The following is a 25,759-nucleotide window of genomic DNA, read 5'->3' as shown; positions in this document are numbered from 1 at the left end:
AAATGTTGGCTTGTCCCGCAGGGGATTTGAAGACGTTTCGCCGAGAGATAACTTTATAGACGCACTATTCTAATGTGTATGAACTTCTAAAAGCGTTCATGGCTACTTCTGGTTCAGCGAGACAAGAACTTTCGTCAGCATTGCACGATTTCCTTTTCATGTGTCCGCGTACAATTTTGTTGATCTCACTTGCATCGGAGATAACATTCAAAAACGCCTCCACTTGCTCTAGCCTGGCCATTTGTCGCCTCATTTAGGGTGATCGATGTATTACACTACTTAATGCAGAGCTGGGTCGTAATATGGCTGCGTGATATACAATATAACGTAATATGCCAGTTGAGTGCCTGACTTTGGGCATGTTCAAAAGGTGCATCTAGCGAAAAAGGCACCAATTGTTTTTCTAATTGGGTCTTTAGAAATCAAAAAGGGAAAACCAACGCATCTAATACTTATTTTTGCGTTTCTTACAAACGAACATGTAAGGTGCAATGGTTAGTCAAAAGTGAGGATGGAATTTGAGGCTATCAGCTTTGTGCACAGTTCTGGCTATCGACTAAAGCTCACCCCGTAGCAGCATCTCATTGGTTATAAGACGCCCTACAAAGTCCACGGTGCGTCGTGAGCGTTTGCCTTTAGTGCGAGGTGCTGGTGGCAGCTGTAAAATGCTGCTGCGTATTTCTTCTTGAATTTCACACTTTCGCTTGAGCCATGCCGCCCTTCCAATGTCTCTGCGTGCTCCACCGCTCGCAAACAGTCGTAAACAAGCCTGCAAACTAGGCAAGGATGGTGGATAGATTCCCGTGGTTCTGGAGCCATTTATAGCGTTTTCAGGACTTGTCACCACCGTTACGATACGCATGGCACGCTATCTCGATGGTATTTATCCGATTTTGCAATGGTACAGTCCGAACTGTGCAGCATTTTGGCTAGTAAAGTAGATTTCATCATGCTCGTGAAAGGCTTGAAAAGAGCCACGTCAAGAGGCTGATAGAGGTGAGTGGCATTTGGAGGGAGATCAACGAGCAAAATACCTCTGCGTGACCAAACGGAAACTTCACCTAAAATAAATTTACCCGTCTAATTGATTAATACAAAATCCTTGTTTATAATAAAAATAATTTTAATGAAAATAAAAGCACTTACCGATTTCGACATGAGTCGAACTGTTGTCCAGGACCAGCACCACCGGACGCTTCACGTTGTTGTTTGTCGAATACGAGTCAAACGTCTTCATCCAGAGCTTAAATATGCCGGTATTATTACAAGCGTGTAGGTTCCCCCCTCGGCGCAGCGCTGTAGACTCCACGTCTTCGTCGTCTGCCCCCATGGCTTCGTGTCTTATGAAATGAATGGGTTGTGGCTGGCCAGAATCGAATACCCTTTTAAAAATGATGAGTCTGAAAAATGTGGATTTTATTCAGTTGGTTGTTGAAAAGCGTGCACTGAACTGACTGAAATGAGATCAACCAATCCAATTGCGCAATTTTGATTTTAAGCATAACAATTGGTAGAAATTCTGCATCGTGCACGCAATTGGCATCACGCACTCAACTGGCAAATTACGTTATCGTAGTTTGCCGATTAGCGACATTTTTTTGCTATTCTGTGAGGGTCAACAGCAAGACCTTTGGGTCACTTTTCTGGGTACACCATAAGACCCTATTTCTAAATGTTGGTACCTCCAGCTCCGTAAGCTCGAGCTCCATAGGTTTTCGCCTGTAAACGCAACGCAACTCATTGCACGGCTCCCGATTATGGCATAGTCTTGTCCAAATTTTTATGAAATCATAAATATATTTATTTCGTCGACATCACGAATGCAATAAACTACCGTCTTACCCCGCATATAAGGCATATGTGTTCTAAATAAAATACGGGATTCGCGCGAGATCTAGCTTAAACCTCGATTTGACCACCTACCTAATTAGAACACATGTGGCTGAAACCTACTTAAAACACAAGGCTGTACCAAACAATGAATATTCTTAAGAGCTCCCAACCAACCACCCTTCTGTTCAAACTTGTCGGTGCTGCTGTTACTTGGCTTTACTTCTTCTATTTTATAATTTACACAGCCATGAGTGCTGAGTGACGTAGCTATAGTATCCACGAGAAACTCGCTGTTCTAGCAGACTATCGGAAAGGCGCAAAACCTCCGTATACAACGCAGCCAGATAAAAAAGACCCGCTACCAATCACAACATCATGTGACGCGGGTTTAAGCCCACGCCGATCGCGTAGGTAGGTCAAGCCTAAACGGCCAAGCCAGATTCCAGGACCCACAAACTTGCTTCTTCAAAGTCGAACAATTTGTTCGTTGTACAACACATAGGCTTTCTAAACGAATATAACACACAAGCAGTGTTGTATTCATTTACAGCACATATGCCTTATATGCGGGGTAAGACGGTAGGGCGAAGCGAAGGCTGGGATAGTTAAAAAAACGAAAATGTATTGTACTCTTACTTTTTTTTTAAAAAAATGCAAAATTGTCGCGTACGAAACGCTAAGTTTAAAGCCCGGAAAGAGGTGAGAACGTATTGGATGGCGCCAAACCACCGTACCAATTACGGAGTAGGACGGCGCGATCGATCGCAGGTTCGTGTAGAATCTCCGATGCAGGACCAACTGAAAGATACCGGAGTTTGTTGTACGTAGAAAGCGTAGCATTTCTCACAACGACGACGCTGCCTTGTAAAATGTCTCCATTGGCGAGGTGACCCCACGTCGTACAAACTATTTGGTACTCGGAATCATCAACAAGGAGTAGCTCTCGCTTATCAGTCGTCTTCCCCTTCCGCGTTACAATACGCTTCACCGAGCCCAACCGATGCACAATAGCAATAGTTGTTGTTACAGACCCGTCCTCAACTGCCGCAAGGTTGGCAATCGTAACGGTAGGTATTTGCGGGGCATCCAACAAAGGAGTTTGGGCCAGGTGAATATCCGCATTGGATCCGAAGGATATCTCAACGCAATTCTTCGCCGAAAACGCAGGTTTTATCCGGGCGCCGGAGAAGAAGCAACTGTTTCCAGAAACAATGACGTCACCATAACTTGTAATTGCCTCGTTGAACAGGGTAACCCGGTAAACGATCTTGGGTGAGTCGGCAACGAAAACTTCAAGCAATGTACCATTATTTTGCCAGGTTTTCCATTCACGCACGGGATTTCTTGCTATCACACGCGCGATAAACGCCCACGGAGAAGGTGTGCTGGGCTTTAAGTCCTGAAGAGGATAAATACGCGCAGATTCAACACCAGTCTGCGGGCTGCTGACTGAAGTTTGGGGGGTATTATCGGCAAAATCACAAACGGCACCATCTTGTTCAGATACCGAGCAGACTCCCAGTCGCGCGTCCACAATTATTTGAGGGCAAGAGCCCTTGACAGTGGGCGACATCTTTTGGTTATTCTCCGTCACTTGCGAAGCTGTCCCGAGTCCGGAATTTGGAGGAGATTGTTTCGAAGCTGTGGTAGAGATCATCGCGAGGCCTGGATCACGGACCGTTCCTACTGCAAGCTTGGTCTTGAGAGTTTTCCGATCACAAAGGGGTAGACCAACTGCCGTTTTCACTTCTGCCGTTCCCACTGCGACTTCACTAACCGCGGCACGAGAAGTCTTACTTGGAGGAGTCACCATAGCTGGATCACGGACTGCTGTAGGCAGCTTGGTCTCGAGCGTTTCTCGATCACATGGACGAGGAGTCACCATAGTTGTGCAGACAAGCGAAAATTGTCGAATGACAACAGGAGCAGGCGAGCAAATTGTGCGGATGGACAAAATATGTCAAAGAAAAAGTGGAGAGGTGCTTTGAATGAAAGAAGAGAAACGATTCGACTGAGTGTAGACGATTACCGATTGATGGGTTCAAGTAGACTACACAGTTTCAGTAACTTTACCACCGGCAAGTTTCTGAAAGGGAAAAATCTAATTTAACTAGCTTCGAGAGGTTTGGCCATTGTTAACCGCTTAGTTTTTTTTGTCATGTAAATACAAAACAGAAACTAGCAATGAATTTTGAATTACATGCAAGCATAGTCGTTGTAGTTAGTCGTTATCGAGAGGATGTAATCAGGCGCTTAGCTGAAATTCAGCAAGAAGAATTGCACTGGACCATCTGTTACGCGTTGCGTGTTGAAGCACCACTTGTAAAACTGCGAACTCTGGATAGTGGACGGCAATCCATTTAGCAGTGTACAGATCTCCTCTTGCTACACATATACGAAAAGCCGCGTCTGAAACACGCTCCGGCCTGCTTTCGTAAAAAAATTCCAGCATAGCAAGATTGCCCTGTGTGGCAGCAGCGTCTAAACCGCGAAAAGTACCCCCCTCGCGTCGAGCGTGGTGAAGCCATTTAACAACGTCCAATCTCCCGCGACTAGCAGCATTATCCATAGCGTCTGTTGAGCATCCCGGTGATTCAGCAGATATTACTACCGACACTATGTCAGCAATACGATCACGTGGGAGAAGCCAGAGGAGTATGTGCCATCGAAGAAGAGCAAGATGACCGCTCCCTGCTGCAGATGAAGTAGGGAGCGTTCATCTTGCTCTTCTGAGCTCAGCAGTACAGCGTGTTGCTACTGCAGATGCCGCCGCATGTCAGGGCGCCCGGGTAAAGCTGAAGACCTCGAAGCTCAAGCTGTGCTGCACCTGGTCTAGTCCGTTCCTTGTTCTCGCTCAAATCGAACAGTTACCCGGTAAACCGGACAGTTACCGGCTTCAGTCTATCGGCTTCAGCTACCGGCTTCAGTTACCGCGACGAATTAATCCGATTTGGGCTGGCTAGCCTTCCAGACTATCCCAGTATAATTTATTTGTAGAAAAGCCCCTCTACCATAATTTATGAAAAGATTTCTTCATTATTATGCTATTCATGGCAAGCCACGGCATTTTCATTGAAAAATTGGTCGCAAAACGCTAAGCATCACAAGTCGCCGGTGTGCTCACTCTTCGTTTCGGTCAAAGTAGGCAAAAAAGTGTCATTACTGCACGAAAACGGTGTGATTTCGACAGATTGTGCATTTTTTAAATGATGTTGAGTCGCTCTACTTTATGCTCTTATTTATTGTTTGATCACTGTACATGCCATAATTTATGTATTGGCACATGCTTCCCAATATGATTTATGCAAAGGGAGGGTTCCCGATAAATAACAATGCCATAATCGGGAGCCCTGCCACTCACCCAAGTCATGCCGCCGAACACCAGCGAAGCTCATCGACGTTCTTCTCGCTAATCGCGGACCGCTACAAACGTCGGGGACAGCGTAACGGGGCAATGACATTGACAGATATTTTTTTTGCAAGAGTAGAAATCGATAGCTGCTCCTGAAATTCCAGATTCAGATTCACCCTACCGCTCAGTATGGACTCGGTAACCGAGGGTCCAACAGCTCCGCATCCAGTCCATCACATTTAGCCTCGAGATGCGCGTCATCAAACCGAGCGATAGAAATAGGAAGTGTAGCCCGATCATCTACACCTCCAAGGCGATGGGGTGCATTGAAGCGCTACTTTGAAGTTTGGTAAAAGCTTAAGACTCTGGCCGCGTCAAGGCCACGTGTTGGCACAGGTTTTCATGGGCATTCGGCGTGGGATCTCGATCCATGGTAGAGAAGTTATTAGTTTAATGCGCGGATTGAATTGTTCAAGGGAATCTGTTGGTTCCATGACCAGATTCTGCTGTTTTTATGGCATGTTTGCCGGGGAGCTCAGCAAGAGAACCAACAGATTCACCTCAATCCTGTTGGTTCTCTTGGAATGTTGTTGGTTCTCTCGCAGTTTAACATCGAAGCACCGGCAAAATGCAGCCACTTTGAAAGCTACATCAACCACCTCGGCCTTGACGTCCCGAGAGCTTTCAACATAATTCCAGCATCTCCTTCTAGCGACGACACCACCGCCTTTGCATGTGCTAGCAGACCCCGATGCGCCAGTAATCGAGCGTTTGGTCGATCCGTTGCGACAACTGGACGTAGGCAGGGCCGTCTTCATTTTGTGAGGAGGAAAATGATGTTGCACGGAGCAACAACCGCCAGAACTGAGCCCTTGAGCAAAAAGCATCCTCTGGATGCCTTGAAGCTGCTTGGGTATTGGCCACGGCAGTAAAAATCACGCGGCCACATTTAGACTCGCTATTCGGTTTCAAAGCTCAAGTCTAGTTTTGCGTTGTGCTCAGCTGAGAGCGTCCTATTGCTTTTGACAGCGTCGAGCCAAGCTGCCATTCTACAATTTACCTGCTTCCTTTCACTTCACTCTCTTAAAAGACAATGGGCACGTCGGTCTCCAAGGTGCTGCACCACAAGGCTACTATTGCCAGTGCCATCGTCGTACAAAAAGTCAAGGCAAAACCGATGTTGTCACAGTCTCCGATCGACATAATCGAGGACCCCGTAATGGATTCCGTGCCGCTCAATTCTGCTGAGAACGCACTGCAATTGGGCTCAGCATCAGCCGAGATCCATCTCGTGCACGGAGGTGACAACTTCCAAGTGAACTGGAGCAACCACGAGCAAAACGTGCTGACCCTCAATGGCAAGAAGTACTACACTGTCCAGTTCCACTTCCACGCACCCAGTACGTTTAATCGTTTTGGGTCTTCATGACGTTCCTATTTCTCTAACGCATTTTTTTATTCGGGTGAGCACACGGTGAACGGGAAAGCTCGAGCCATGGAGCTGCACTTGGTGCATCAGGCCGAGGACGGCTCATTGGCGGTGGTGGGTGTCTTCTTTACGGAGGGCAAGGAGAACGCCTTCCTGGCCCAGTTCTGGGACGAGATTTCCACGTTGAACCCCAAAAAACACGACCACGTCGCGTTGGGCCAGATCGTCGGCGGTGACGAACTCAACAGTCTATTGGAAGGCAGGATCTTCCGCTACAAGGGCTCATTGACGACACCACCCTACTCTGAAGGAGTTGAGTGGGCTGTCGTGAGTGACATGCTGGAGGCCTCGCCCGAGCAGCTCGAACGGTACCGTAACTTCCTTCCGAGACCAAACGCTCGTGACGCGCAGAAGCTCAACGGTCGTAAGGTATCACTATGTCAATGTTCAAACATCATTCCGTTCGGTGCCTAAGAAGCATGCTCTACCCCTAAATCGAGATACAGAGTCGTTAATATTTGAGAATCCTTGTACACGTTCAAAAGTAAAGCTTCGGCGTGTTGTAGCGTAGAAGATCCTTCAGTGCAGCCGGATTTTATGGTTGCATCGTCGGTCGCCGCTCACGATCGCCCTGAAGATCTGTGCCAGGGCGTTCATCTCGCCGTGGTCGACACGAACGTGGTTGTCTGTCCCAGTCGTGCCGTTGCATGTTATCGGCGAGTGTATTTTCACGACCATGATCGGCACTTCTGGCGAAGGACGACGTGTTGTTGGTCTTCTCGTTGAACGAGTCGGTTTCGCTGCTAGCGACAGCATCGTCCCCATCTTAACTCCTCGCAGCGGGTACTCGGACACTGGGGTAAACGAGAAATGGTGGGATCACTTATCCCATCGAGAGCGCAAGCCGGCTTCTACAAACTGTCGTCGTCAATAGGTTTTAGTCTCACCGCAATATGGAGAATTTCCACTTAATGATCCGGACGTCGACAACCTCCGTAGAAACATTCCGGTCGCTGAACAATAAGCTGCTCACGCGACGTCGCTGAAGTCGTGGATCCGTGCAAACGCTTTGCTGTGGTTCTGTTGCGCTGAGTCCATCGTAACGATGATCGCTCGCCAGGCAGTGGCACACGCCTTGAAGCTTTGCCAGATCATATTGGAGACGCAGCTTCAGCGTTCGCCCGCCTCAGCACCTGAGTCGGGATGTTGTGGTTCACTTTATTTTGCTGCACCTCTTCATTGAGACTTGGTGGCAGAATAACTATAGCAACAATACCAGTGGTCTACTTGCAGTAAAATAAATCTCGAAATACTACCATATATGCCGAAGATCCTGTTGAAGAGGCACGCGATGCTTTCTCACCGTCGAAATAGCTAAACGTGCGGCGGAGGTGACTTGATTGTCAAGGGTCTCTAATCCGATATGGTTCATTGACGGTGGGACTGATCCGACAAAACTTGTCTTGGTGTGAAGGATTAAACATGGGGAGAGCAAAACTCGCTTTGTTAGGGGCCTGAATGCGGTGCAGGCGATTCCAGGGTGGGGCGACATCGGAGCCGCTCATGGAGCACAAGCTTTACCAATGTCGCTATCTCAAGTATCGGGTCAGTTCGGACGCCGCGATACCGAGACCGATCCGAGCAATGGATTCCCGTGGCGCTCACTAGCGCAAAACGACGAAACGGACGACAAGTTGCGTCTCCGTTCTCGTAAACTGCCACCGTTTGACGTACTGGATGCGAATCATGATAATTCCATCAGCCAGGACGAGTGGACGGGATACGCTACCAAGTTGCTGAGCATGGCTGTTAAGGTCATTAACAAAGGCGACGACTCGGCTGCCAAGAGATATCTGCTCGACATCGCCAAGTTCCATTACGACAACTTGAACAACTGTATCCTAGCGGAACTTCTCGAGGTACGAGTATGGAAATTTTTTGAAGATTATCCCTTTTGTTCTAATCAGAATCTTCTCCCTTTCGTAGCTGAAAAGCTCCGAGTTCGCAGAGATCAAGACGGAGCTCGAGCATCGTTGCTACGTCAAGTTTCGCTACTCGCTGTTCGCCGGTCCGCCTCCATTCGAACTCGTGGCGCATGCTGCCTCTACTGTTCCGGCTCATGAGATGGAGACGTGGCTCTCTGCCCAACTGGACATCGCTCGCTATGATATGCAAGAACATCGCGTGTACAAAATGACGGATAACGATCAACTGCGTCTGGAGCAACTGGTGGCTTGTGCACACAAGAAACTCGGTCCTTGGGTAAGGAAACCCAAAATGTGTTAGCTTGGTGGCAATTGACACTAAGAATTGCTCTTGTGTGTTTACAGGACGAAACGGAGCTGAACCGCGAGCAATTCTACGATGCACTAGCGGAAATCGTTCGTTGCGCCTGATGCCACGAACACTTGCGACGTTTAGAGGAAACTTGATTGTGTTCTAAGTTACGTTTCTACTACATAGGATTGAGTAAAACAATGAAACGATATAAGAAACTAGAATGGGCTTCGCTGTGTCCATTAATGTGATGAGTCAGCATTATCTGCTGCTTTGTATCCGATCCAGTACCTGTCTGCAGTCTCGTCAAAAAAATTGGCAAGTGCACCAGTCTAGGGGCCAGCAGGCTGCGGTCTAGGGAACCCATTGCTGTTGCGTCCGCCACGGCCTCCACGGCCGCCATTCCAGTTGCCATTGCGGTTTCCCCCACGTCGTCCGCGTCCACGTCCACGGAAGTTGCGGCGGTTGTTCAAGCCTACAGCTCCAAACGTCTCCGTGTTGAGTTTCCTCTCCTCAGCTCCACTCATTCGGGATCGCTGTCCTTCCAATCGGTCCAATGCATCACACGAGATGGTGTCAAAGAACGAGGACTTCTGGTAGCTTCCCTTGGGCTCCTGCTTGGCGCTTTCCTCGAGCTTGGAGAACTCTTGCTGCTTGTTGAAGTCGCTCAATCCGTCGGCGAAGTTGAACTCGCCCGATGCGTCAGCCGGACGGACTCCAGCAGCGTCTGTTCCGCCAGGAACACGACGTTCCTTGCGCTTTAACAAGTGTCCGCCCATTCCGGGAATCGTGCGCGAGTTATTCGTCTGAGATCGTCGCTGAGTCTGATTCTGCATCTGAGTTTGTACCTGAGTCTGAGTCGGTTGCTTCTGGGCGCTGGAGACCGACCCGGGGGTCAGAAGGGTGGGTTTGGGGGCTGCGGGCACCGGTGTAGGGAGCGCTACGGGTGGCGGAGGGCCGGAGGGTAGAGGAGGTTGTACGGGGGGCTGCATTGGAGGCTGAGGAGGTTGCGGGGACTGTGGTGGCTGTGGAGGCTGCGGGGCAGCCTCGCACACGTGCAGGTCCTTGATCTCTGCAGCCTTGAAGGTTGCGTACTGCAGAATATGAGGCGACGGCGGGACATGCTCAGCTCGTCGGCCTTCAGTACCGAAGGAGCGCACATTCTGCAACGCGACGGTGCTCTGGCGCGTGTCAATGTTGAAGAGGAATCCTTCGTAGCGGATGTCCGTCTTGGATACCAGCGAAATGCGTGAGCCCAGGTACGGGATGCCGTCGCCGGCAGGTTGCGGCGGGTTCGGAGGGAGCGGGGGCTGCTGCTGCATGGTGAAAACTGGCAGAATGAGGATCGTAGTGTGGAGGACGTATATTTAGTGTGGATCACTTAAGTCCAAGATTACTTGAAGAGTGATGGTCAGTTGGTTGAAGTTGATTGCTTAACTACCAATCATCGTCGTCCTCGTTGTTGTTGCTGCTGTCCGACTCGTAGGCGATCACAGTGCGGCGCTCGAGGATGCGCGCGATCGAATCCGCGAACGGCGCGCCAGTAGATTGACGTGTCTGTAGAGGAGGACGAGCACGTGGCTCCACGGGACGCAAGTGGCGGCTCTGTTTCTGCAAGATCTGCTGGAGTAGCGCTGTTTGAGGACTTCGAGGACGCGCGGGGGCTTCACGTTGGGTTTTCCGGTTACTGGCCCTGCGTAATGGCGCCCCTAGTTGGATTTCCTCGAGGAGGCACGATGCACGAGGCGGTTCGAACGGAGGAGGCGGAGGCTGCTCTAGCTCCTCCATCGGTGGCGGTGGAGGGGTGTCGTCGTCGTCCTCGTAGGTGTCGTAGTAGGCGTCCGATATGCTCAGTTCATTGAGTTCTGGTGGAGGAGGTTGTTGAGGTATCAAATTACGAGTCTCTGGGTCGTGGTAGTAAGACAATCCATGGTCAGTGAACTCCTCGGGGCGTGCACAGTCCGGCAAAGGGGGAGGCGGTGGTGGGACTCCGTTTGTGAACTCTCCTTCCAGTTGCATCTCCATCGCCATCTCCTCGTCATCCATTTCTTGCATAAACGCACCGCCTAAAACTGTTGGAAATGACGGCGAATCAGGTGGAGTCGAGACGAACTGCTCATTACTGAGAACTTGCTGGACTCGTTCTTCTTGTTGAGGGGGCGGAGGAGGTGGTTGCTGACGCTCCTCAGCTCGTGGCGTCTTGTTGATTGAAGCAAGTCCTTGGTGTGCTTTCTTGCGTAGATCTCGTAGGGTAGGACTACGTCCACTCTGCTGCTTCATGAGTTCTTTACCTTCTCCAGTACCATAAATCTCTCTCCACGAGCGAATCTTGAGAAATTTGAGCTTCTGCTCGGTGTCTTCGGTGCTGGTGTATGTAGAGCTTTTAGTTTCTTCACAGCTCGACGTCTGGCGCTCTTTGTTCAGTTCTCGAGTCTTACGAAGATGATGCGCATCACGACGTTCTCGACGACGCTCTTGTTTGATTTCTAATGCTCGTTGCTGTCTTTCCCTCTCATTCTTCAGCCATTCCTCCATGAAGAATCCAGGATTACTGTACTTCTTCCGCGAAATCGATCCCGCAGAATGGACCTGGTCGGGGTCGAGCTGGTTCTCGGGGTCGCAGAACCTATCCAACTGGAGGAAAATCATATACCCAGGTCACATGGATCGAAATACTACGACAATAAACGTCAGTTCTCGCTCACCAGTTCCAGTGGAGGAACGCTTTCACATCGTTTATAGGCTTCGACGACTGGAGGCGGGCGGTCGATTGCGCTAGAATTCGATGTTGTCTGTATACCAAGCTCTCGATCACTTTCCTCTTGAGAGGACATCAGGTGCAGCTTCTTCACTCCATCCGGTTGATACAGTTGAAAGTCGACAACTTCAGCCAGAATATCCACGCGTCGATGTAGCACCGTCATCCGATCCTGCAACTCTATCGTCTCATCTTTGAGTTCTTGCAAAATTTCTAAGGCGTATGAAGCTACACTTGCTGGAACAACGAGGTTAAGAATTGTTTAGCCTCCTACGACTGCAAGGACGCAAACAACAAACCGATTTGGCCCAGAACTCCCGTAATACTGGAAAACGGTAATTGAAGAGCGTCAACTAGACAGGATAAAAAAGCTCAGATAAACGAGTTTATGGTACTACCTTGTGGCGCGAGCCTGGCGTAGAATGTCTTCAGGCGGTCTCAAGCGCCCTTGAAAGCCAGTTGACTCATAAGCGCCCGGATCACTCTGCCCTTTGATCGAAGGCACAACTCGGGTGATCATAGAGATTCCTTATTTGTCCAGCGTAGCGACTCTTTGCCAATGAGGTGGTGTGTGTGTTAACTTAAATATTCATAAAAGGCGAAATTTATTTAGCGTCTTTTGTTGCAGCTATTACTGTTTACATGACGGTAAGATCATCGTCGTAGTAGATATGAAGCGTAGGCATGAACTGGTGTTCGTCCATGTCGAAGCGCTCGAAAATGGGCGCTTCGTCTGGAATCCCGTTCTCGTCCAGTGTGCGCTGCATATGCATTGGCACAAACTCGTCGTCTTCAAGACGCTTCCACGTGTAGCTACCAGCGTGAGCATTAAGTCGTAGATAACGCGTCTGGATCTCGGCAATAGTTTCCTCGCTGCATACCTCGAGCGAGTGTCGCTGTTGAGTGAGCATGTTGACGATCTCAAGCCAACGAGCTCTCTTGGTTAGCCGTCCGACGACGTATTTCGGATCGCGCCACCAGGGTAGCAGGTCAGCCGTACACCATTGAGCACTTGGATCTGGTGGAGGTACGTGGAGGAAGCGTCCGTACGGTACGAAGGGCACGGACAGGTTACGCTCAGAGTCCACGTGGTATTTTACCTCGAGTGACAAGCAAATACAAGTACGTGAGACTGCGGCAAACTACGATAGCGTTTCTGTCTTCTTTCTGCGTACATCTTCCGTCTCTGGATCAAACCAATGGGAGATATCTTCGCCGGCGTGAAGTACAAGTGGCTGGACGAGGATTCCTGTGTGGGAGGCGTACTAAAGCTGTAAGTAGAGCCTCATCTTTTAAAAAGATCGTTGACAATGTTAACCTGAATTTTCTTCAATCAACAGCGATAAATCCAAAACGCGGTGGTTGATGGAGACCCAGCAATCCTGTTTAGAACAAAAAAATACAGCAAGCGGAAGCAAATTAGACGTCGCAATTCATTCGCTACTGTGGAAACTCGAACCGTCGCTATGTTGTGGCTCGCCACCTCTTGCGGTGTAAAAAATCGTAGCCGATCAGCTTGCTTCACATCGGTGCCATCCTTCGTCTCCGTCATGGTCGTTGTGTGAATGTGAAAGCACCGATATTAATAGCTGGTGTGCTTCTTTGCGAGTTTTATAAGGCAGTTCAAGGGTTAATGAAAGGCGACCTATATTACAAGTTGCGTTCATGCATTACGGACGAATACGTGTTGTATAGAATAAAATGTGCTTTCAGAAACCACCCACTTAAGCATGTAAGAGTAGGTTTCAGTTCCCGCCTATCAATAACGCTCTATGGCTGCTGCTCCACCGTTGGTTTGTACTGCTCGAAAGAGTTGTAGCCTTTGTCGCCCATAGCGGCATCCCAAAAGTACTTGTAGTCAGGCACCGGGTTCACGGGCCAGTCATTCTGGAAGCGCTCGGCCAGATCCGGATTCGACATGTACAGACGAGCGAAGCCCACAAAGTCAGCCGCTCCGCTGCGAATTGCACCCTCCGCAGTGTCGCGCGTGTAGCTGTTGTTGGCCATGACGTTGCCCTTGAACGCCTTCTTGGCATCAAACGCGGTCAACGTGCGACTCTCCGTCGAGTAGCCGAAGCCAAAGCCATCAAGCATCGCCAAGTATGCGAGCCCGTGTTCCGACAGGCGATTGAAGGCATAGGTGAACATCTCGTTGTTGTCCTTGCTGCCCATGCCGCCAAATACACCGTTAGGGGACAGACGTACACCGATGCGTCCAGCAGGGAACACGGTCTTCAACGCCTCCACGATCTCATGCAAAAAGCGGTAGCGGTTCTCGAACGAACCGCCGTACTTGTCTGTGCGCTTGTTCGTCGTTGACTGCAGGAACTGATCGACCAGATACCCGTTGGCACCGTGCACTTCGACGCCATCGAAGCCAGCACGCTTCGCTCGAATGGCACACTGGCGGTACATCTCGACCACCTCCGCGATCTCGTCCGTTTCCAAAGCGCGAGCCTTCTCAAAGCCCGTACGTTCGCCACTCGCGTCACGCGTAGTCCCACCTTCGTACTGAGTCGCTGAAGCGGACACAACCTCGTTGGAGGGGTGGAAAGTCGGGTGCGACTGACGGCCCATGTGCCACAACTGCAGGAAGATCTTGGCTCCCTTGGCGTGCACACGGTCCACTAGCTCTTTCCATTTAGCCTCCTGCTCATCCGTGTAGAGGGCAGGAGCGCCGTGCCATCCGAAACCTTGCTCGGAAATGCCACAACCTTCACTGATCAGAAGACCGGCACCTGCACGCTGCTCGTAGTACACGATGTTGCGCTCAAGTGGCACATGTGTCTCGATGTCGGAACGCGCGCGAGTCGTGGGGCCGTACACGATGCGGTTCTCGAGTACCAGATCTTTGCTGAGTTCCAGTGGGGTGAAGAGCTTGTAGTCGGCGGTGACGGATGACATGGTGGCTGTAGTTTGGCTGATGTTGCTGCTTGTGTGGCACTTGGCAAATTGGATAATGATCGACGGAGTTTCCGCACTGCACGACGGTCCAGTAGCCCCATGAAGCTGAATGCGGACCACCATACTGCGTTATCACGTTGGTTGACGCAATGGTGCATACAAAAGGTATATTAATCCATGTAAACGCCACTTGCATTCACTGTTTCCGATTAGTGTCAGAACTTGTCACAGCTAAAATCGACCAGCGAGATCCATGGTGATTCGCTGAAAATCGAAAAAATGTTTCATTGATAAAATTACTGTTTTTTTTAGCAGTGTTTAGAATATCTACATGTAGATGGGTCGCTTATGTGAGACGAATACTGAAGTCAACTCCTGCAAGCCACACTATTCGATTAATACGTGAGCGATGCCAGAGGGGGGAATAGATTACCCACGTACCATAATGTGCCAATGTCAAATGTAGAATGGTGATAGTCCAAACAAAGAGGTATCCCTGCAGAGCTGGACCCTGCGTCTCTAGCACAAACGCCAATTGATACAATGGGGAAAACCCAAACTTCCGCCACAATAGAATGAGAAGCGCAGTAAATGACACAAATTCGATCGCAGCGTACACCAGAATAGTTATCACAGCCCCTTGCAGTTCGTGTGCCGTCATCGATGCCGTATGAGGATAATACGCCGATACTGGGAGATGGAACAGTACTACCAAGTACAGCGAATACAGCATCGGGACCATCAGCTCGATGTACTCGGCCAAGAGAATATACTCGGAATGGAAAAGCGACTGTAGCGCATCACGGACAACTTCTTCTCTGGCTTTGGAGATGAGAACATTGTTGAATTTCGCAACAGACGACATTGTCGTTTTTAAAGGAGCAACTTGGTGCTGCTTTGGAAGGACGGCAATGGTCGTCATGGATTGGCCTGTTCGTCCAGAGGATTTAGTCGACATTCGGCTATTATTCGTAGACCTCGCAGTTTTTGACAGCGCTTTCATGCACGCACTGCTTTCGTCAGATATTCGAAGAGGAAACGGTGCGAGGAGTCGAATTCGCTGCATTGAGTCACGTGTGAAGGTCGTTTCTTGGAACACTTTTCTAACCAGTCCGAGCAGAGCCTGAAGATACGAGTCATCACCCGATGTGTCGCTTGCGTCTACTCGATTGACTCGTCTGTAAATGGTGCGAAGTGCGAGGACAATCAAGACGCTGTCAGTCGCTATGATTACCAACGTCGTAGCCAGCGACTTCGCCGTTTGCATACACATTGCGACGTAGTAAACGTTGAAAAGATCCACAGAGAAAACAACCATCGGTCCGACGTATTCATGCGAGTTTTTAGCTGCGTTTGCAATATTTTTTTTAGTGCAGAACTTGATAATCGGCATCAAGAAGACGAAAAACCCTTGCTGTGTTGCCGACAGTCGCTCGAATACAGCGCTAAATACCGGGTAGCACACGACAACGACTCCTTGGTTGGCGATAATAAATAGTTGTGCCTTGATTTGCTGGCGTAGCACTGTTGAGCTCGCTAGAACGCGAGGCCCAATGCCCAGAATCATCCATACGAAGAGTATTATCACGTACACATTCGTCATCAGCACGTAGCCAAACGGGATGGGGAATTTCCAAACTTCAGCTACAGCGATGGTAGCCAGCACGCAAGTGACGGCTGTGCCTAGTGCGATAAAACTAGCTTGAATATTCGAGATCGTTCCTGTCATGATGACTTCTCTTACTTGCAGAACCACTCCGAGTGCTTCAAAAAACATAGCGGTACACAATCGAATCCAAACTGCGTAATTGGCTCGCCATCCTTCGGATGGGGGGCGTAGTGGGATGCAATCAATTGCAAGAGCCACGAGTAAGGCCGGGATCGGTACCAGAACACAAACCAGAATGACTCGAGTAGTTGAAGTACTCCGATGATAGTCTCGAAAAGCTAGAAGGCGCTCTACGGAGTATTCGCTACGCTGACTAATGCGACAGCGCTGCCATGTAGCGGTCAGCTTGTGCCGGAGTCGGGAGAAGCGATGCGGTTGTTGTTGCTTGGCTCTAGATGACGCAGCCCTGCCACGACTCGCCATTTTTGAACTACAAAAAAAATGTAAAAATGTATTTTTACGTGGCTAACGAAAAAAAGATATTAGATTAAGCAGGCCCTTTCGACGTATAACATCCAAGTCGACACTCTGTTAATGCTACAATTTTAGACTCTTGGCATCTGCTTCCAGAATGAGCAAGTGACTTCGATGCGCCTACTTTTGTTTGACTGCCAACAAACAGCCAGATTTAGGAGCTCTATTAATAGGGCTGGATATTTTGCCACAACAAGTTTTGAGCTCTCCGGCTCGGCACAACAAAAAAGGGGGTGTTACCTATTAATAGTTGTCAGTGATGACAGAGCCCAAGTCCTCCGTAAGAAAAACACTTTTTATTTCGTGTCTGACTATTTTTAGATGGCTTTTATTGGATAAAACATCTCAATGAATCTTCCAATCGAATCGCCGTATTACATTCTCAGAACGGATAGAAACTTGAGTCGCCACCTTCCATCATGGCGGCGGTGTGCGAGGGCCTTCTGGCCAAGCTGAACGAGCTCATGGACTTCCTGCGCTTTGCTAAGCTCCCAGATGCGGAGTTCCGTGGCGTCGTATGTGGCCACGCGTCTTTTTATCGTAAATCTCCCAATTTCTAAGCATTTCTGTGCTTGGCACCAGGTAACATTCATGTTCCGAGCCTCTCCAGACGACAAGGACACTTTTGCGTGCATGAGAACTATTGATATGCGTCGTGGTGGGTCACAGCTCAATAAAAATGGAAAGGTCTTTCGAACCAAAATTACTGAAAAAATAATTGTGTCGATGCAGATCTGGAGGTGGACAACACGACGTTGCATCCTCAAGACCCTTTCCTACCTGAAGTAGCGGTAGTGTATGTGAGTCTAGCGGACTTTTTGTACATGTACTCGGGCGAGGCAACAGCCACAGAGATTGCCGGGATGGTAATGTCCGGTCGAGTGTCGGTGCCCTGGAGTAGTTACGGCAAATTGAAGGCGTTTGCCGAGTGTTTCGACTTTTCGACGGAGAAATGGGACGCCTACTATGCAGACCTCAAGGCTCGTGGTGTCGTGGTCGAGATCCCACAGTGTACACAGGCGTGCTGCAAGCAGAGCACCAAAGAGGATATTGAGGCCAATTGGCTGTTAGTATCGGATGCTACGACCACGAGTGGAGGAGACTGGGAGGTCGTGTCGGATCTGCAGTGTCTAAATGTATCAAAGGAGAAGCGAGAGGAGATGGAGAAGGTGTTCGATTTCACGCCATTGGAAGAATGGCTGGCCAAGCTGTGGAACGGCAACGGAGCTCGACCGGGAGACGAACGACCCGCCAGGTCGCTCCAATCGAACGTGAAGAACTCACTCAGCGACCTCAAATCGATGGCGGGGAGACTTTTCGTATCGCTAGAGGCGTAGGATGATCCTACAAGCACCCAGACGCACGCTACATGTAGGATTGAGCGTTATGCCTATCTTTTGTAGAGTGAACCTAAGTACAAAGTTTGTACTTACTTTATGATACTGATTGCGATAATCTTGTGCAAGCTCTCATGCTGTTTGCGTTTTTTATGAAGTGGGTGGCGTATTCAAACACGGCAATTCACAGCTTCATGAGCATTGCAACGTATCGGGTACAAGGCCAATTTGCCAGGCTTGTTGATGCTTTTTGTTGCAAAATAAAAGTGAAAATGGGAGGGCACGTTGTAGTTTTTTTTTACGAGTTGAGCGAGTGTCTTAGCATTCGCTGTAGGAGGAGTGACAACGGGATAACAGCACCAGCCACCAAATCAATATTTCTGCATGCTGCCTTTGAAGATAAGTAGATCGGCGAAATTGACGCAGCAAGAGGAAAACAAGACCGCGCACTTCTTGGCATACATGTATATGTACTGTACAGCAAAATTGCCTCAAGCTTTCGTTGATGCTAAGCCAGGTACTGTAGGTAGTCCAGGACACCAGGGTCTGGAGTTCAGACACGGTACGACTGAGTAAGACAGCAGCGGCCTGGTGTTTATGGCCTTGAAGACGCCCGGCACACAAGTCTCCGACCGCGATGTGGTCTCCACCACTAATTCATTGACTGACAATCAGTGGCATTGCCTCGATGCTGTTTGCCTACCTGTTTGCCTAATGCCACTTGTTTTATCGCGTGAGTGACGGTCTTCCCTTGTGACAAAAGGAGATGCACCAGTGCGACAGCCGCAGAGACTTCTTTCTTCTCAACACAGTCTCTGCATGCATTGCCGTACATTTGTATCAGCTACGTTGGACCTTACTTGTAAGAGCGCCACCTTGGCGCATTATTCTTCACACCGGTACCAATATCCAGCATCCATTTTGGATGGTCCAAATGCAGTGTCCGACGCCGACCGTAATCGGCAAATCACCTGGCTTTACTATGCACGAGGAATGTTTGCGCAGCCACAAGCCGGTGCAAATGATGATGCAGACAAAGCCGACGTTTGGTTCGTGCGTGTTCATTGCTCATTCCGAAACTAGCCACCTAAAGCTCAAGCGGTGTAACTAAATATGACGATGCGCAACTTGTTCCACCGAAGAGACAGCCGCCACTCTGATGGCAGCGACGGCGGCGTCGAGATTAAAGAACGTCGCAGCAGCTTTTTCCGTCGGCGCAACCGCCAATCCGTTGGCAGCAACGACAGCATCGAGATCAAAGAGCGTCGCAGCAGCATCTTCCGCCGGCATCTGCGCATTTCTGAGGACTGTGAGCTCGTGGAGCTCATGCGGCCACGCGACACGGTCGTCACGCGTATCAGTGAAAGCTCCGAAAGCCCCCAAGGACACCGGCGACGACGCCGTCGTAATGCACCGTGAGGATCTTAAGGGCGCAACGACATACGAACGCAAGCTCTGCATTCTTCGTACCGTCCAAGCTATGAACGTGTCGTCAGGCGAGCTTAACTATTAGTGAATGAGTTCAATCTGTTCTTAACGATAATTTATGCCAAGTTTGCAATTTTGTCACTGTACGGTCCTGTTTTGCATGCTCACAATGCCAGAATACTGAAGTCGACACCTGAGGAAAAACGCAAAGTCAGCGTTGGATTAGGCTGTAATCAACCTTTCTATCTGCGTACCATAGTGTGCTAGCGTTAGGTGCAAAATGGTGATGGTCCAGACGAACAAGTGTCCTTGTAGAGCAGGCGCCTGGGTTTCAAGCACAAATGCCAACTGGTACAGAGGTGAAAACCCGGCCAAACGAAGTGAACTCGATCCCCGCATAAATGAGAATGTTGGTCACTGTGTCATGCAACTTATCAACCGTCATCGACGCCGAGTGCGAGTAGTAAACTGCAATCGGCAAGTGAAACAGCACTGAAAGATACAACGAGTACAGTATCGGAACCATGAACTCGATGTACTCGGCCAGCAACACATATTCGGAATGGAAAAGTGTTTGAAGGCCCTCCAGTATAACTTTCTCACTGTAGTTGAGCTGTGGAGAGCTCGGAGACGGCGGTATAAGTGAGAAATCTTTGGTTTGCCATACTCCAGGCGTGGTGGGTACTATTTGGTGCTCCTTCAGGGCAGAGAACAGTGGTATCGATTGCTTTGACGGTGCTAACGTGGCTGGTTCTACTCCTGACTTTCGTTTCGTGGTTTTGGCCGAGCATCGTCGGTTTGTGGCGGTATCATTGGCAAATTGACCGGTCTTGATAAACTCGTCCATGAGTTCTTTACTCCTCGTAGACAGTGGGAGTGGGAATGGAGCGTAGAGACGAATACGGCGACTTAAATTTGCGGCTTTATCCTGGGACGCCTTCTGTAAGACTTCAGGTAGAGCACGGAGATAGTATCGTACGTTGTCGATAGAAGAATCACTAGTGTGGATGCTAATACTACGGTGAAAAATATCACGAAGCGCGAGAAGAACGTGGAAAGCATCGGTAGCCAAGATGATCAGTGTCGTGGCTATCGACTTGGACGATTGCATACATATCGCAACATAATAAACGTTGAATAGATCAACAGAAAATACCGTAGGTAGCTCTTCGCTGCATTCGCGATGTTCTGCTTGGTGAAAAACTTGATCATGGGCATCACAAAGATAAACGCAGTTTGCTGGATCCCTGAAAGTCGGTTGAATACAGCACTGAAAATCGGATAGCAAATTGCCACAATTCCCTGATTTACAATGATGATAAATTGTGACTTGAACTGTTTTCTCAACTTTGGAGACTGAATCAACACACGCGGACCGACCACCAGCACAGATAAGAAGGAAAAAAATAGTACGAACGGATTGATCGCAAGCACGTAGCCAAAACGCACCGGAAATGTCCAAAGTATAGCTAGTAAAAGGAAACCGAGCACGCTACAGGCAGCAGTGGATAAGGAAATTGCAACAGAGCCGAAAATTGAGATCGTTCCTGGATCAATTACTGCTCTCATTTGGCAAACAACTCCAGTCGACATGGCAAGAAGCAATCGAATCCACACTGCGTAGTTCGCTTGCCATCCGTCAGAAGGGAGTTGGAGCGGGATACAGTCGATTGCAAGTGCTGCTAACAGGGCTGGGATCGGTGAAAGCACACAGACAGCAACAGCTCGAGAGAGTGATGTTCGTTCGTGGTAGTCTTGAAACGCAAGCAGCCTTTCCACCGAGTATTCGCTTCGAAGGCCAATTTGACTCTGGTGCCATGTGGCAGCAGCCTTCCTCTTTATTCGAGACAGAATAGACACTCGTGCAAGCTGTGGAGATGCGTCATTTCCCTGTTGTGTTGTACTTCATTTATTTGCCATTTGCACTACAAATAGAACTGACAAACGTTTGCATTTAAGTTGTCTTCAATGAAGACTCTTCATAACCAAAACGAGTGCAAAAAACGTTCACTAGTGAGGCAATATACCCTACTTTTCCCTCAACTCTTTTCTAGTTCTTAGTGAAGATCTGGATGTTCTTGACCGTGAACGAAGCACTGGAATCGCCCTTCTTCTGTTCCTCGAGAATGATGCGGAAGCTCTCGAAGAACGGGAAACCAGACGTAGCGTCGTGGCCGCCAGCCTTAGCGCACGAGTCCGAGGCATCCACGCCCCAGAACAGCTCAGCGTTGTTGTAGATCTTGGACGTGACAGCGCCACTGCCCGTAGCCACGTCGTACGTGTCGACATCATTCAGCTTGCCACCCTTCGTGATCGTCGGCTTCTGGATGAGCTGGATGTACTGACCTGTACCGTCCGAGCCCCACACGGCGGCAATCGAGTTGGACTCGTCGTTCGAGAACTGAGCCGTGCAACCCGAAGTCATTGGCTGCGTGTTCTGGTACCACGAACTCTTGGAAGGACTGGCAGGACAGAAGCACGGACTGCCATTCTCCGTCGCTGGACCCATGTGCATCGTCAATTGGCCATAGCTAGAGACATCCGAGAAGCCTCCGAAGCCACTGTAGTCGTACGCGGGGATGTCCGCAGCGTCTTGTGTAAACATCTCGAAGAGATCGAGTTCCCCCCAGTATGGCCAGCCATTGCCCTTTCCGAACTGGCTCTGGAGTTTAGTGTTAAGCATCCAGATATTTGTGTCACTCGTGCTGGTGCGTTCCCATTCAATGTACACAACCTTCTCTCCACTCCATCCTTCTTTGGTACGAATAGGCTCGGCACTGTTGGCCGGGTTCAACGTGATACCGTTGCTGGTTACCATGTTGGACGACACAATGGCGCCACTGGCGTACTCCCAGTTGGACGCCTCGCTCCAGTCAAAGTCCACGATACTGTAGGCCAGAGCTTCACCCGACGAGCTCTGCGTCGGAGTCTGCGTCGACGTGGGGGTCGGAGTGGGCGTAGACGCTGAAGAACCCTCCGTCGAGTCTGTAAATAATCGATTTTGTTAAAAAAAAATACTTAAGAAAATCTGAAAACACGATAAAGACTTACTTAGCGACCAGCCTTGAGCAGCTGAAGCCTCTCCAGCAACAGATTCGGATCCGGACGTGCTGTATGAACTCCACTTGGAGCTGCTAGAAGACGAGACCGGGTCCTTGGCAGCCTTAACAGCGCCAGCGTCAGAGTCCTCTTGGGTCTGCTGATTGGTCTGAGTCGAGTCATCCGCACTGCTCGGAGGAGCCACAGTCTCCTTCTACATTCCGAGCGAATAGATTAATACTGTAGTTTCATTTCACATTGTACCCATGTGCTGCGTTACCTGTGCGGACTCCGTGTTGGCACTGGAGCTTCCAGTCGAGGAGAAGCCAACGGAGACGCCAATGATGACCACAGCTAGGAAGGCGAGACCAGCGTAAATGGGTTTCTTTCGGCGCTGCAGACGGGCCTTGAGCGACTCCATATCGTCCTTCTCATCGTAAGCAACGGGCAGAGTGTGCACATTCTCGTCGATGTTGCGCGTGGTGCTCGCGTCCGCGTAGTCGTCCAGCGCGTTGACCATTTTAGCTTTTTTTTTTTCCCTGTCCGCTTTCGCTGTCTGCTTTTCTGAGCTTTAGGTATCAAGTCGAGCGTGGAGACTCGAGTCCTGATTGAGAAATGGGGATCGGACGTTCCGATTAGATTGGCCAAGGTCTGCCAGTCGCTGCCAGTCGACCGCGGCGATCGCCTACTCGCACTCGAGATCAGGTCTGATGCGCATCAAGCAGTTAGATAGCATACTGAAATCAAGATGTCGAGGTTCAGCATGAACACCACCTTTCCTTGTACCAATCCGGACCAAAACGACAGTGCTTGAATGTATGCATCTCCAACTCTTTATTGTTGTATATATAGCTTTACAGGTGAGTTTGACACTTAAATCAGATGCGATCGATTCTATTAGGTAGGTTATGTGATTTTAATCTTTACCTTTATGACTTACCGTACAGCTAGTCGCACCTAAATCACAAAAGTCAGCGCTATAATGCAGTTATGGCAATATATTGCGTCGCCGTAGCAGCATAACTATCTCCTACAGGGAACAGTGTTCCCTGTAGGAAATAGAGTTGGGCTGCTAGCTCCGAACAGCACCATGTGTTGTGATCTAGTGGCGGACACGTCGCAAGTGCACATGTATTTTAGTCTCGCCACCAAGTGTTGGCAAGCCCGGTCTCTGATCTCAACGCATATGTGTGGCCGCGCGCGGTCGTCCAGACGCGCTCTCTTTCGCTGACGGCGGAAGTTCGCGTCCTTTTACGTTGAAGTTAAAGTGTATGTCGCTGACTATCCTGCAATCGAGGATCCCCGACAGCACAAACGTGTGTACAGAAGTTTGTATTAATAATGGCAAGAAGGCAATAACTGCCTCCAGCTTATACATGTACATGGATCATTCCTGTTGCTGATATTGATGAGTATGAAGCTGCGATGCAGCTTAAGTCGGCGCGAATATGGAGACGCCAGGTATACGTATCGGTCGTCTCGTTTAAGATCCACGTAACGTGGCAACAATCATGCAGCTATCGGCACGTCGCTCAGACACGACAACACAATTTGTACCGACGCTAGGATTCGTCCCCGCACGATTCGTGCCACGAACACTGCACACGGAGTACATTCTTACCGGTATGAGTCAGCACAACAACCGGGAAACTTGAGAGAACTCGGAGTGGCAGCTCATCATAGAGTGACTGCAAATTCAGAAACGAACAAAACCTATAAAGACAGAATTGACCATCACTTTACGCACAAGTACTGGCAGCATGGTGCACCGTGTTGGGCCTCTCGAGCGACCAGAGAAACGAGAACAGCTATCACTCTTCACCCAAGTCAAACGCAAGGTTGCTGCATCGTGGCAGCGGAGTCATATTGGACACCGAAGCCAGTATTCCATCGAGCGTCTTCTTGCATTTCGCGACTATCATGAGCGCACCTCGCTCGCTCGTGTCATCGCAGTTTGTGTCTTCACTCCAATTCCTGCTTTATTAACGGCGTTTGTACTTGATTGCATCCCTCTCAAGCCTCCTTCGGACGGTTGGCAAGCCAATTATGCCGTCTGGATCCGCCTGTTTCTGTCTTTGTTCGTTGCAACCGTGGGCGTCACCTTCCAAGTGAGAGAAGTCATCGAGCCAGCCACGCTACCACTGAGTGGGATTGTTACAATTGCACTGGGAACTGCTATGAGCAGCGTCGCCACTTTGCTTATAGCTGCAGTGATATGGAGGTTCCCGACTCCGTTCGGTTTTGTACTTAACATTGGCCCTTACGTCGTATTTTTCTCAATTTTCACGATTTTGGTAATTGGTCCGAGAGTTCTACTGCAGTCACCGGTGCTTAGAGAGCATATCAGCTCGCAGCTACTCATCGTCGCTAACCAGGGAGTCGTCGTGGGGTGCTTTACACTGTTTAGCGCTGTGTTCAATCTCCTGTCAGGGACGCAACAGACAATATTCATTTTGACGATGCCACTTTTCAAATTTGTCACGAAACAAAATATTGCGAATGTAGCAAGAAATTATCACGAATATGTTGATCTGGTTGTGGTGCTCTCGGTGGATCTCTTCAATGTATTTTACGCCTCCATTTGCATGCAAGCGTCAAAGTCGATCATGACTACAGTCATCATCATGGCGGCGGATGGCTTCAACCTCGTTCTCGCGTTACAAGCCATTGTTCATCATACTGGTACGCTAAAGACACAGGGTTTTATACTGGAATTGCCAGCACTACTGGAAAAAGACGCTGAGATCCACAAGTGTCGAAACATTCGATTACTTGCGCCATTTCCACTTACGCTTTCAGAAAAAAGTAAAAACATTATCGCCCCATCCAGTACAATAGTCTCGCTGGGCCCGTCGATGCTCAATGGAAATTTAGCTGTAACCAAAGCTTCTTCGAGAGGCGATACTATTGCCCATGACCTTCATACTCTCTTCCATTCCGAGTATATTCTTCTGGCCAAGTACACCGAGTTCATCATCCCGATGCTGTATGCTCCATATCTGGCTGCGTTGTTTTGCTTACCGATATCAGCTTACTACCCAAACACAGCGTCGAGGACGTCCAAACGGTTGCAGGAGGCAGTGACGAGCTTTCTCATTTATGCTACGATTGAATTCGCAGCGTTTGTCGCTGTGCTTGTCATCTTGAAGCGTAAATTCGGCTTTTCACCCTTGTATCAAGTAGCGTTCGTACTCGAGACGCATATGCAAGCTGTGCAATGCCACTTGTTTGTATGGACCATTATCATTCTGCACTTGAC

At 49.3% G+C, this 25,759-nt stretch overlaps 13 protein-coding genes across 13 annotated transcripts; 3 read left to right on the top strand and 10 right to left on the bottom strand.

Annotated features, from left to right (window-relative positions):
• Positions 1-5,697: 5,697 nt before the first annotated feature.
• On the bottom strand, positions 5,698-6,003 carry PITG_08498 (uncharacterized protein; the record flags this gene model as incomplete). Its single annotated transcript, XM_002903827.1, has 1 exon — positions 5,698-6,003. One exon carries the CDS (start codon positions 6,001-6,003, stop codon positions 5,698-5,700), a length of 306 nt encoding a protein of 101 aa, XP_002903873.1.
• A 244-nt stretch (positions 6,004-6,247) lies between these two features.
• PITG_08497 (carbonic anhydrase, putative) lies at positions 6,248-7,088 on the top strand (the record flags this gene model as incomplete). The annotated part of the gene is made up of 2 exons (XM_002903826.1): positions 6,248-6,585; positions 6,673-7,088. 2 exons carry the CDS (start codon positions 6,279-6,281, stop codon positions 7,086-7,088), a joined length of 723 nt encoding a protein of 240 aa, XP_002903872.1.
• A 1,328-nt stretch (positions 7,089-8,416) lies between these two features.
• PITG_08496 (uncharacterized protein) lies at positions 8,417-9,112 on the top strand (the record flags this gene model as incomplete). Its single annotated transcript, XM_002903825.1, has 3 exons — positions 8,417-8,533; positions 8,601-8,876; positions 8,945-9,112. 3 exons carry the CDS (start codon positions 8,417-8,419, stop codon positions 9,008-9,010), a joined length of 459 nt encoding a protein of 152 aa, XP_002903871.1.
• A 19-nt stretch (positions 9,113-9,131) lies between these two features.
• PITG_08495 (uncharacterized protein) lies at positions 9,132-10,214 on the bottom strand (the record flags this gene model as incomplete). The annotated part of the gene is made up of 1 exon (XM_002903824.1): positions 9,132-10,214. One exon carries the CDS (start codon positions 9,668-9,670, stop codon positions 9,224-9,226), a length of 447 nt encoding a protein of 148 aa, XP_002903870.1.
• An 80-nt stretch (positions 10,215-10,294) lies between these two features.
• Positions 10,295-11,426, bottom strand: PITG_08494 (uncharacterized protein; the record flags this gene model as incomplete). Its single annotated transcript, XM_002903823.1, has 1 exon — positions 10,295-11,426. One exon carries the CDS (start codon positions 11,424-11,426, stop codon positions 10,329-10,331), a length of 1,098 nt encoding a protein of 365 aa, XP_002903869.1.
• A 155-nt stretch (positions 11,427-11,581) lies between these two features.
• On the bottom strand, positions 11,582-12,169 carry PITG_08493 (uncharacterized protein; the record flags this gene model as incomplete). Its single annotated transcript, XM_002903822.1, has 4 exons — positions 11,582-11,683; positions 11,774-11,886; positions 11,949-11,974; positions 12,048-12,169. 4 exons carry the CDS (start codon positions 12,167-12,169, stop codon positions 11,582-11,584), a joined length of 363 nt encoding a protein of 120 aa, XP_002903868.1.
• A 118-nt stretch (positions 12,170-12,287) lies between these two features.
• PITG_08492 (cytochrome b5-like protein) lies at positions 12,288-13,201 on the bottom strand (the record flags this gene model as incomplete). The annotated part of the gene is made up of 4 exons (XM_002903821.1): positions 12,288-12,749; positions 12,825-12,898; positions 12,968-13,031; positions 13,109-13,201. The coding sequence occupies 4 exons, from the start codon at positions 13,199-13,201 to the stop codon at positions 12,288-12,290; spliced, it is 693 nt and encodes a 230-aa protein (XP_002903867.1).
• A 218-nt stretch (positions 13,202-13,419) lies between these two features.
• On the bottom strand, positions 13,420-15,418 carry PITG_08491 (12-oxophytodienoate reductase, putative; the record flags this gene model as incomplete). Its single annotated transcript, XM_002903820.1, has 2 exons — positions 13,420-14,629; positions 15,171-15,418. 2 exons carry the CDS (start codon positions 15,416-15,418, stop codon positions 13,420-13,422), a joined length of 1,458 nt encoding a protein of 485 aa, XP_002903866.1.
• Positions 15,419-15,945: 527 nt separating this feature from the next.
• Positions 15,946-16,645, bottom strand: PITG_08490 (uncharacterized protein; the record flags this gene model as incomplete). The annotated part of the gene is made up of 2 exons (XM_002903819.1): positions 15,946-15,967; positions 16,017-16,645. The coding sequence occupies 2 exons, from the start codon at positions 16,643-16,645 to the stop codon at positions 15,946-15,948; spliced, it is 651 nt and encodes a 216-aa protein (XP_002903865.1).
• Positions 16,646-17,089: 444 nt separating this feature from the next.
• On the top strand, positions 17,090-18,033 carry PITG_08489 (uncharacterized protein; the record flags this gene model as incomplete). Its single annotated transcript, XM_002903818.1, has 3 exons — positions 17,090-17,211; positions 17,279-17,354; positions 17,429-18,033. 3 exons carry the CDS (start codon positions 17,116-17,118, stop codon positions 18,031-18,033), a joined length of 777 nt encoding a protein of 258 aa, XP_002903864.1.
• Positions 18,034-19,792: 1,759 nt separating this feature from the next.
• Positions 19,793-20,679, bottom strand: PITG_08488 (uncharacterized protein; the record flags this gene model as incomplete). The annotated part of the gene is made up of 2 exons (XM_002903817.1): positions 19,793-20,063; positions 20,618-20,679. 2 exons carry the CDS (start codon positions 20,677-20,679, stop codon positions 19,793-19,795), a joined length of 333 nt encoding a protein of 110 aa, XP_002903863.1.
• Positions 20,680-21,449: 770 nt separating this feature from the next.
• PITG_08487 (uncharacterized protein) lies at positions 21,450-23,100 on the bottom strand (the record flags this gene model as incomplete). Its single annotated transcript, XM_002903816.1, has 3 exons — positions 21,450-22,446; positions 22,513-22,714; positions 22,781-23,100. 3 exons carry the CDS (start codon positions 23,018-23,020, stop codon positions 21,512-21,514), a joined length of 1,377 nt encoding a protein of 458 aa, XP_002903862.1.
• Positions 23,101-23,436: 336 nt separating this feature from the next.
• On the bottom strand, positions 23,437-25,168 carry PITG_08486 (uncharacterized protein; the record flags this gene model as incomplete). Its single annotated transcript, XM_002903815.1, has 4 exons — positions 23,437-23,457; positions 24,058-24,098; positions 24,323-24,465; positions 25,074-25,168. The coding sequence occupies 4 exons, from the start codon at positions 25,166-25,168 to the stop codon at positions 23,437-23,439; spliced, it is 300 nt and encodes a 99-aa protein (XP_002903861.1).
• Positions 25,169-25,759: the final 591 nt, after the last annotated feature.

Source organism: Phytophthora infestans, genomic scaffold, assembly GCF_000142945.1.
Source record: "Phytophthora infestans T30-4 supercont1.13 genomic scaffold, whole genome shotgun sequence".
NCBI classification, from domain to species: Eukaryota; Oomycota; class Peronosporomycetes; order Peronosporales; family Peronosporaceae; genus Phytophthora; species Phytophthora infestans.
Note: the sequence above shows the minus strand (reverse complement) of the source record. Positions and strands in the feature narration are given on the sequence as shown.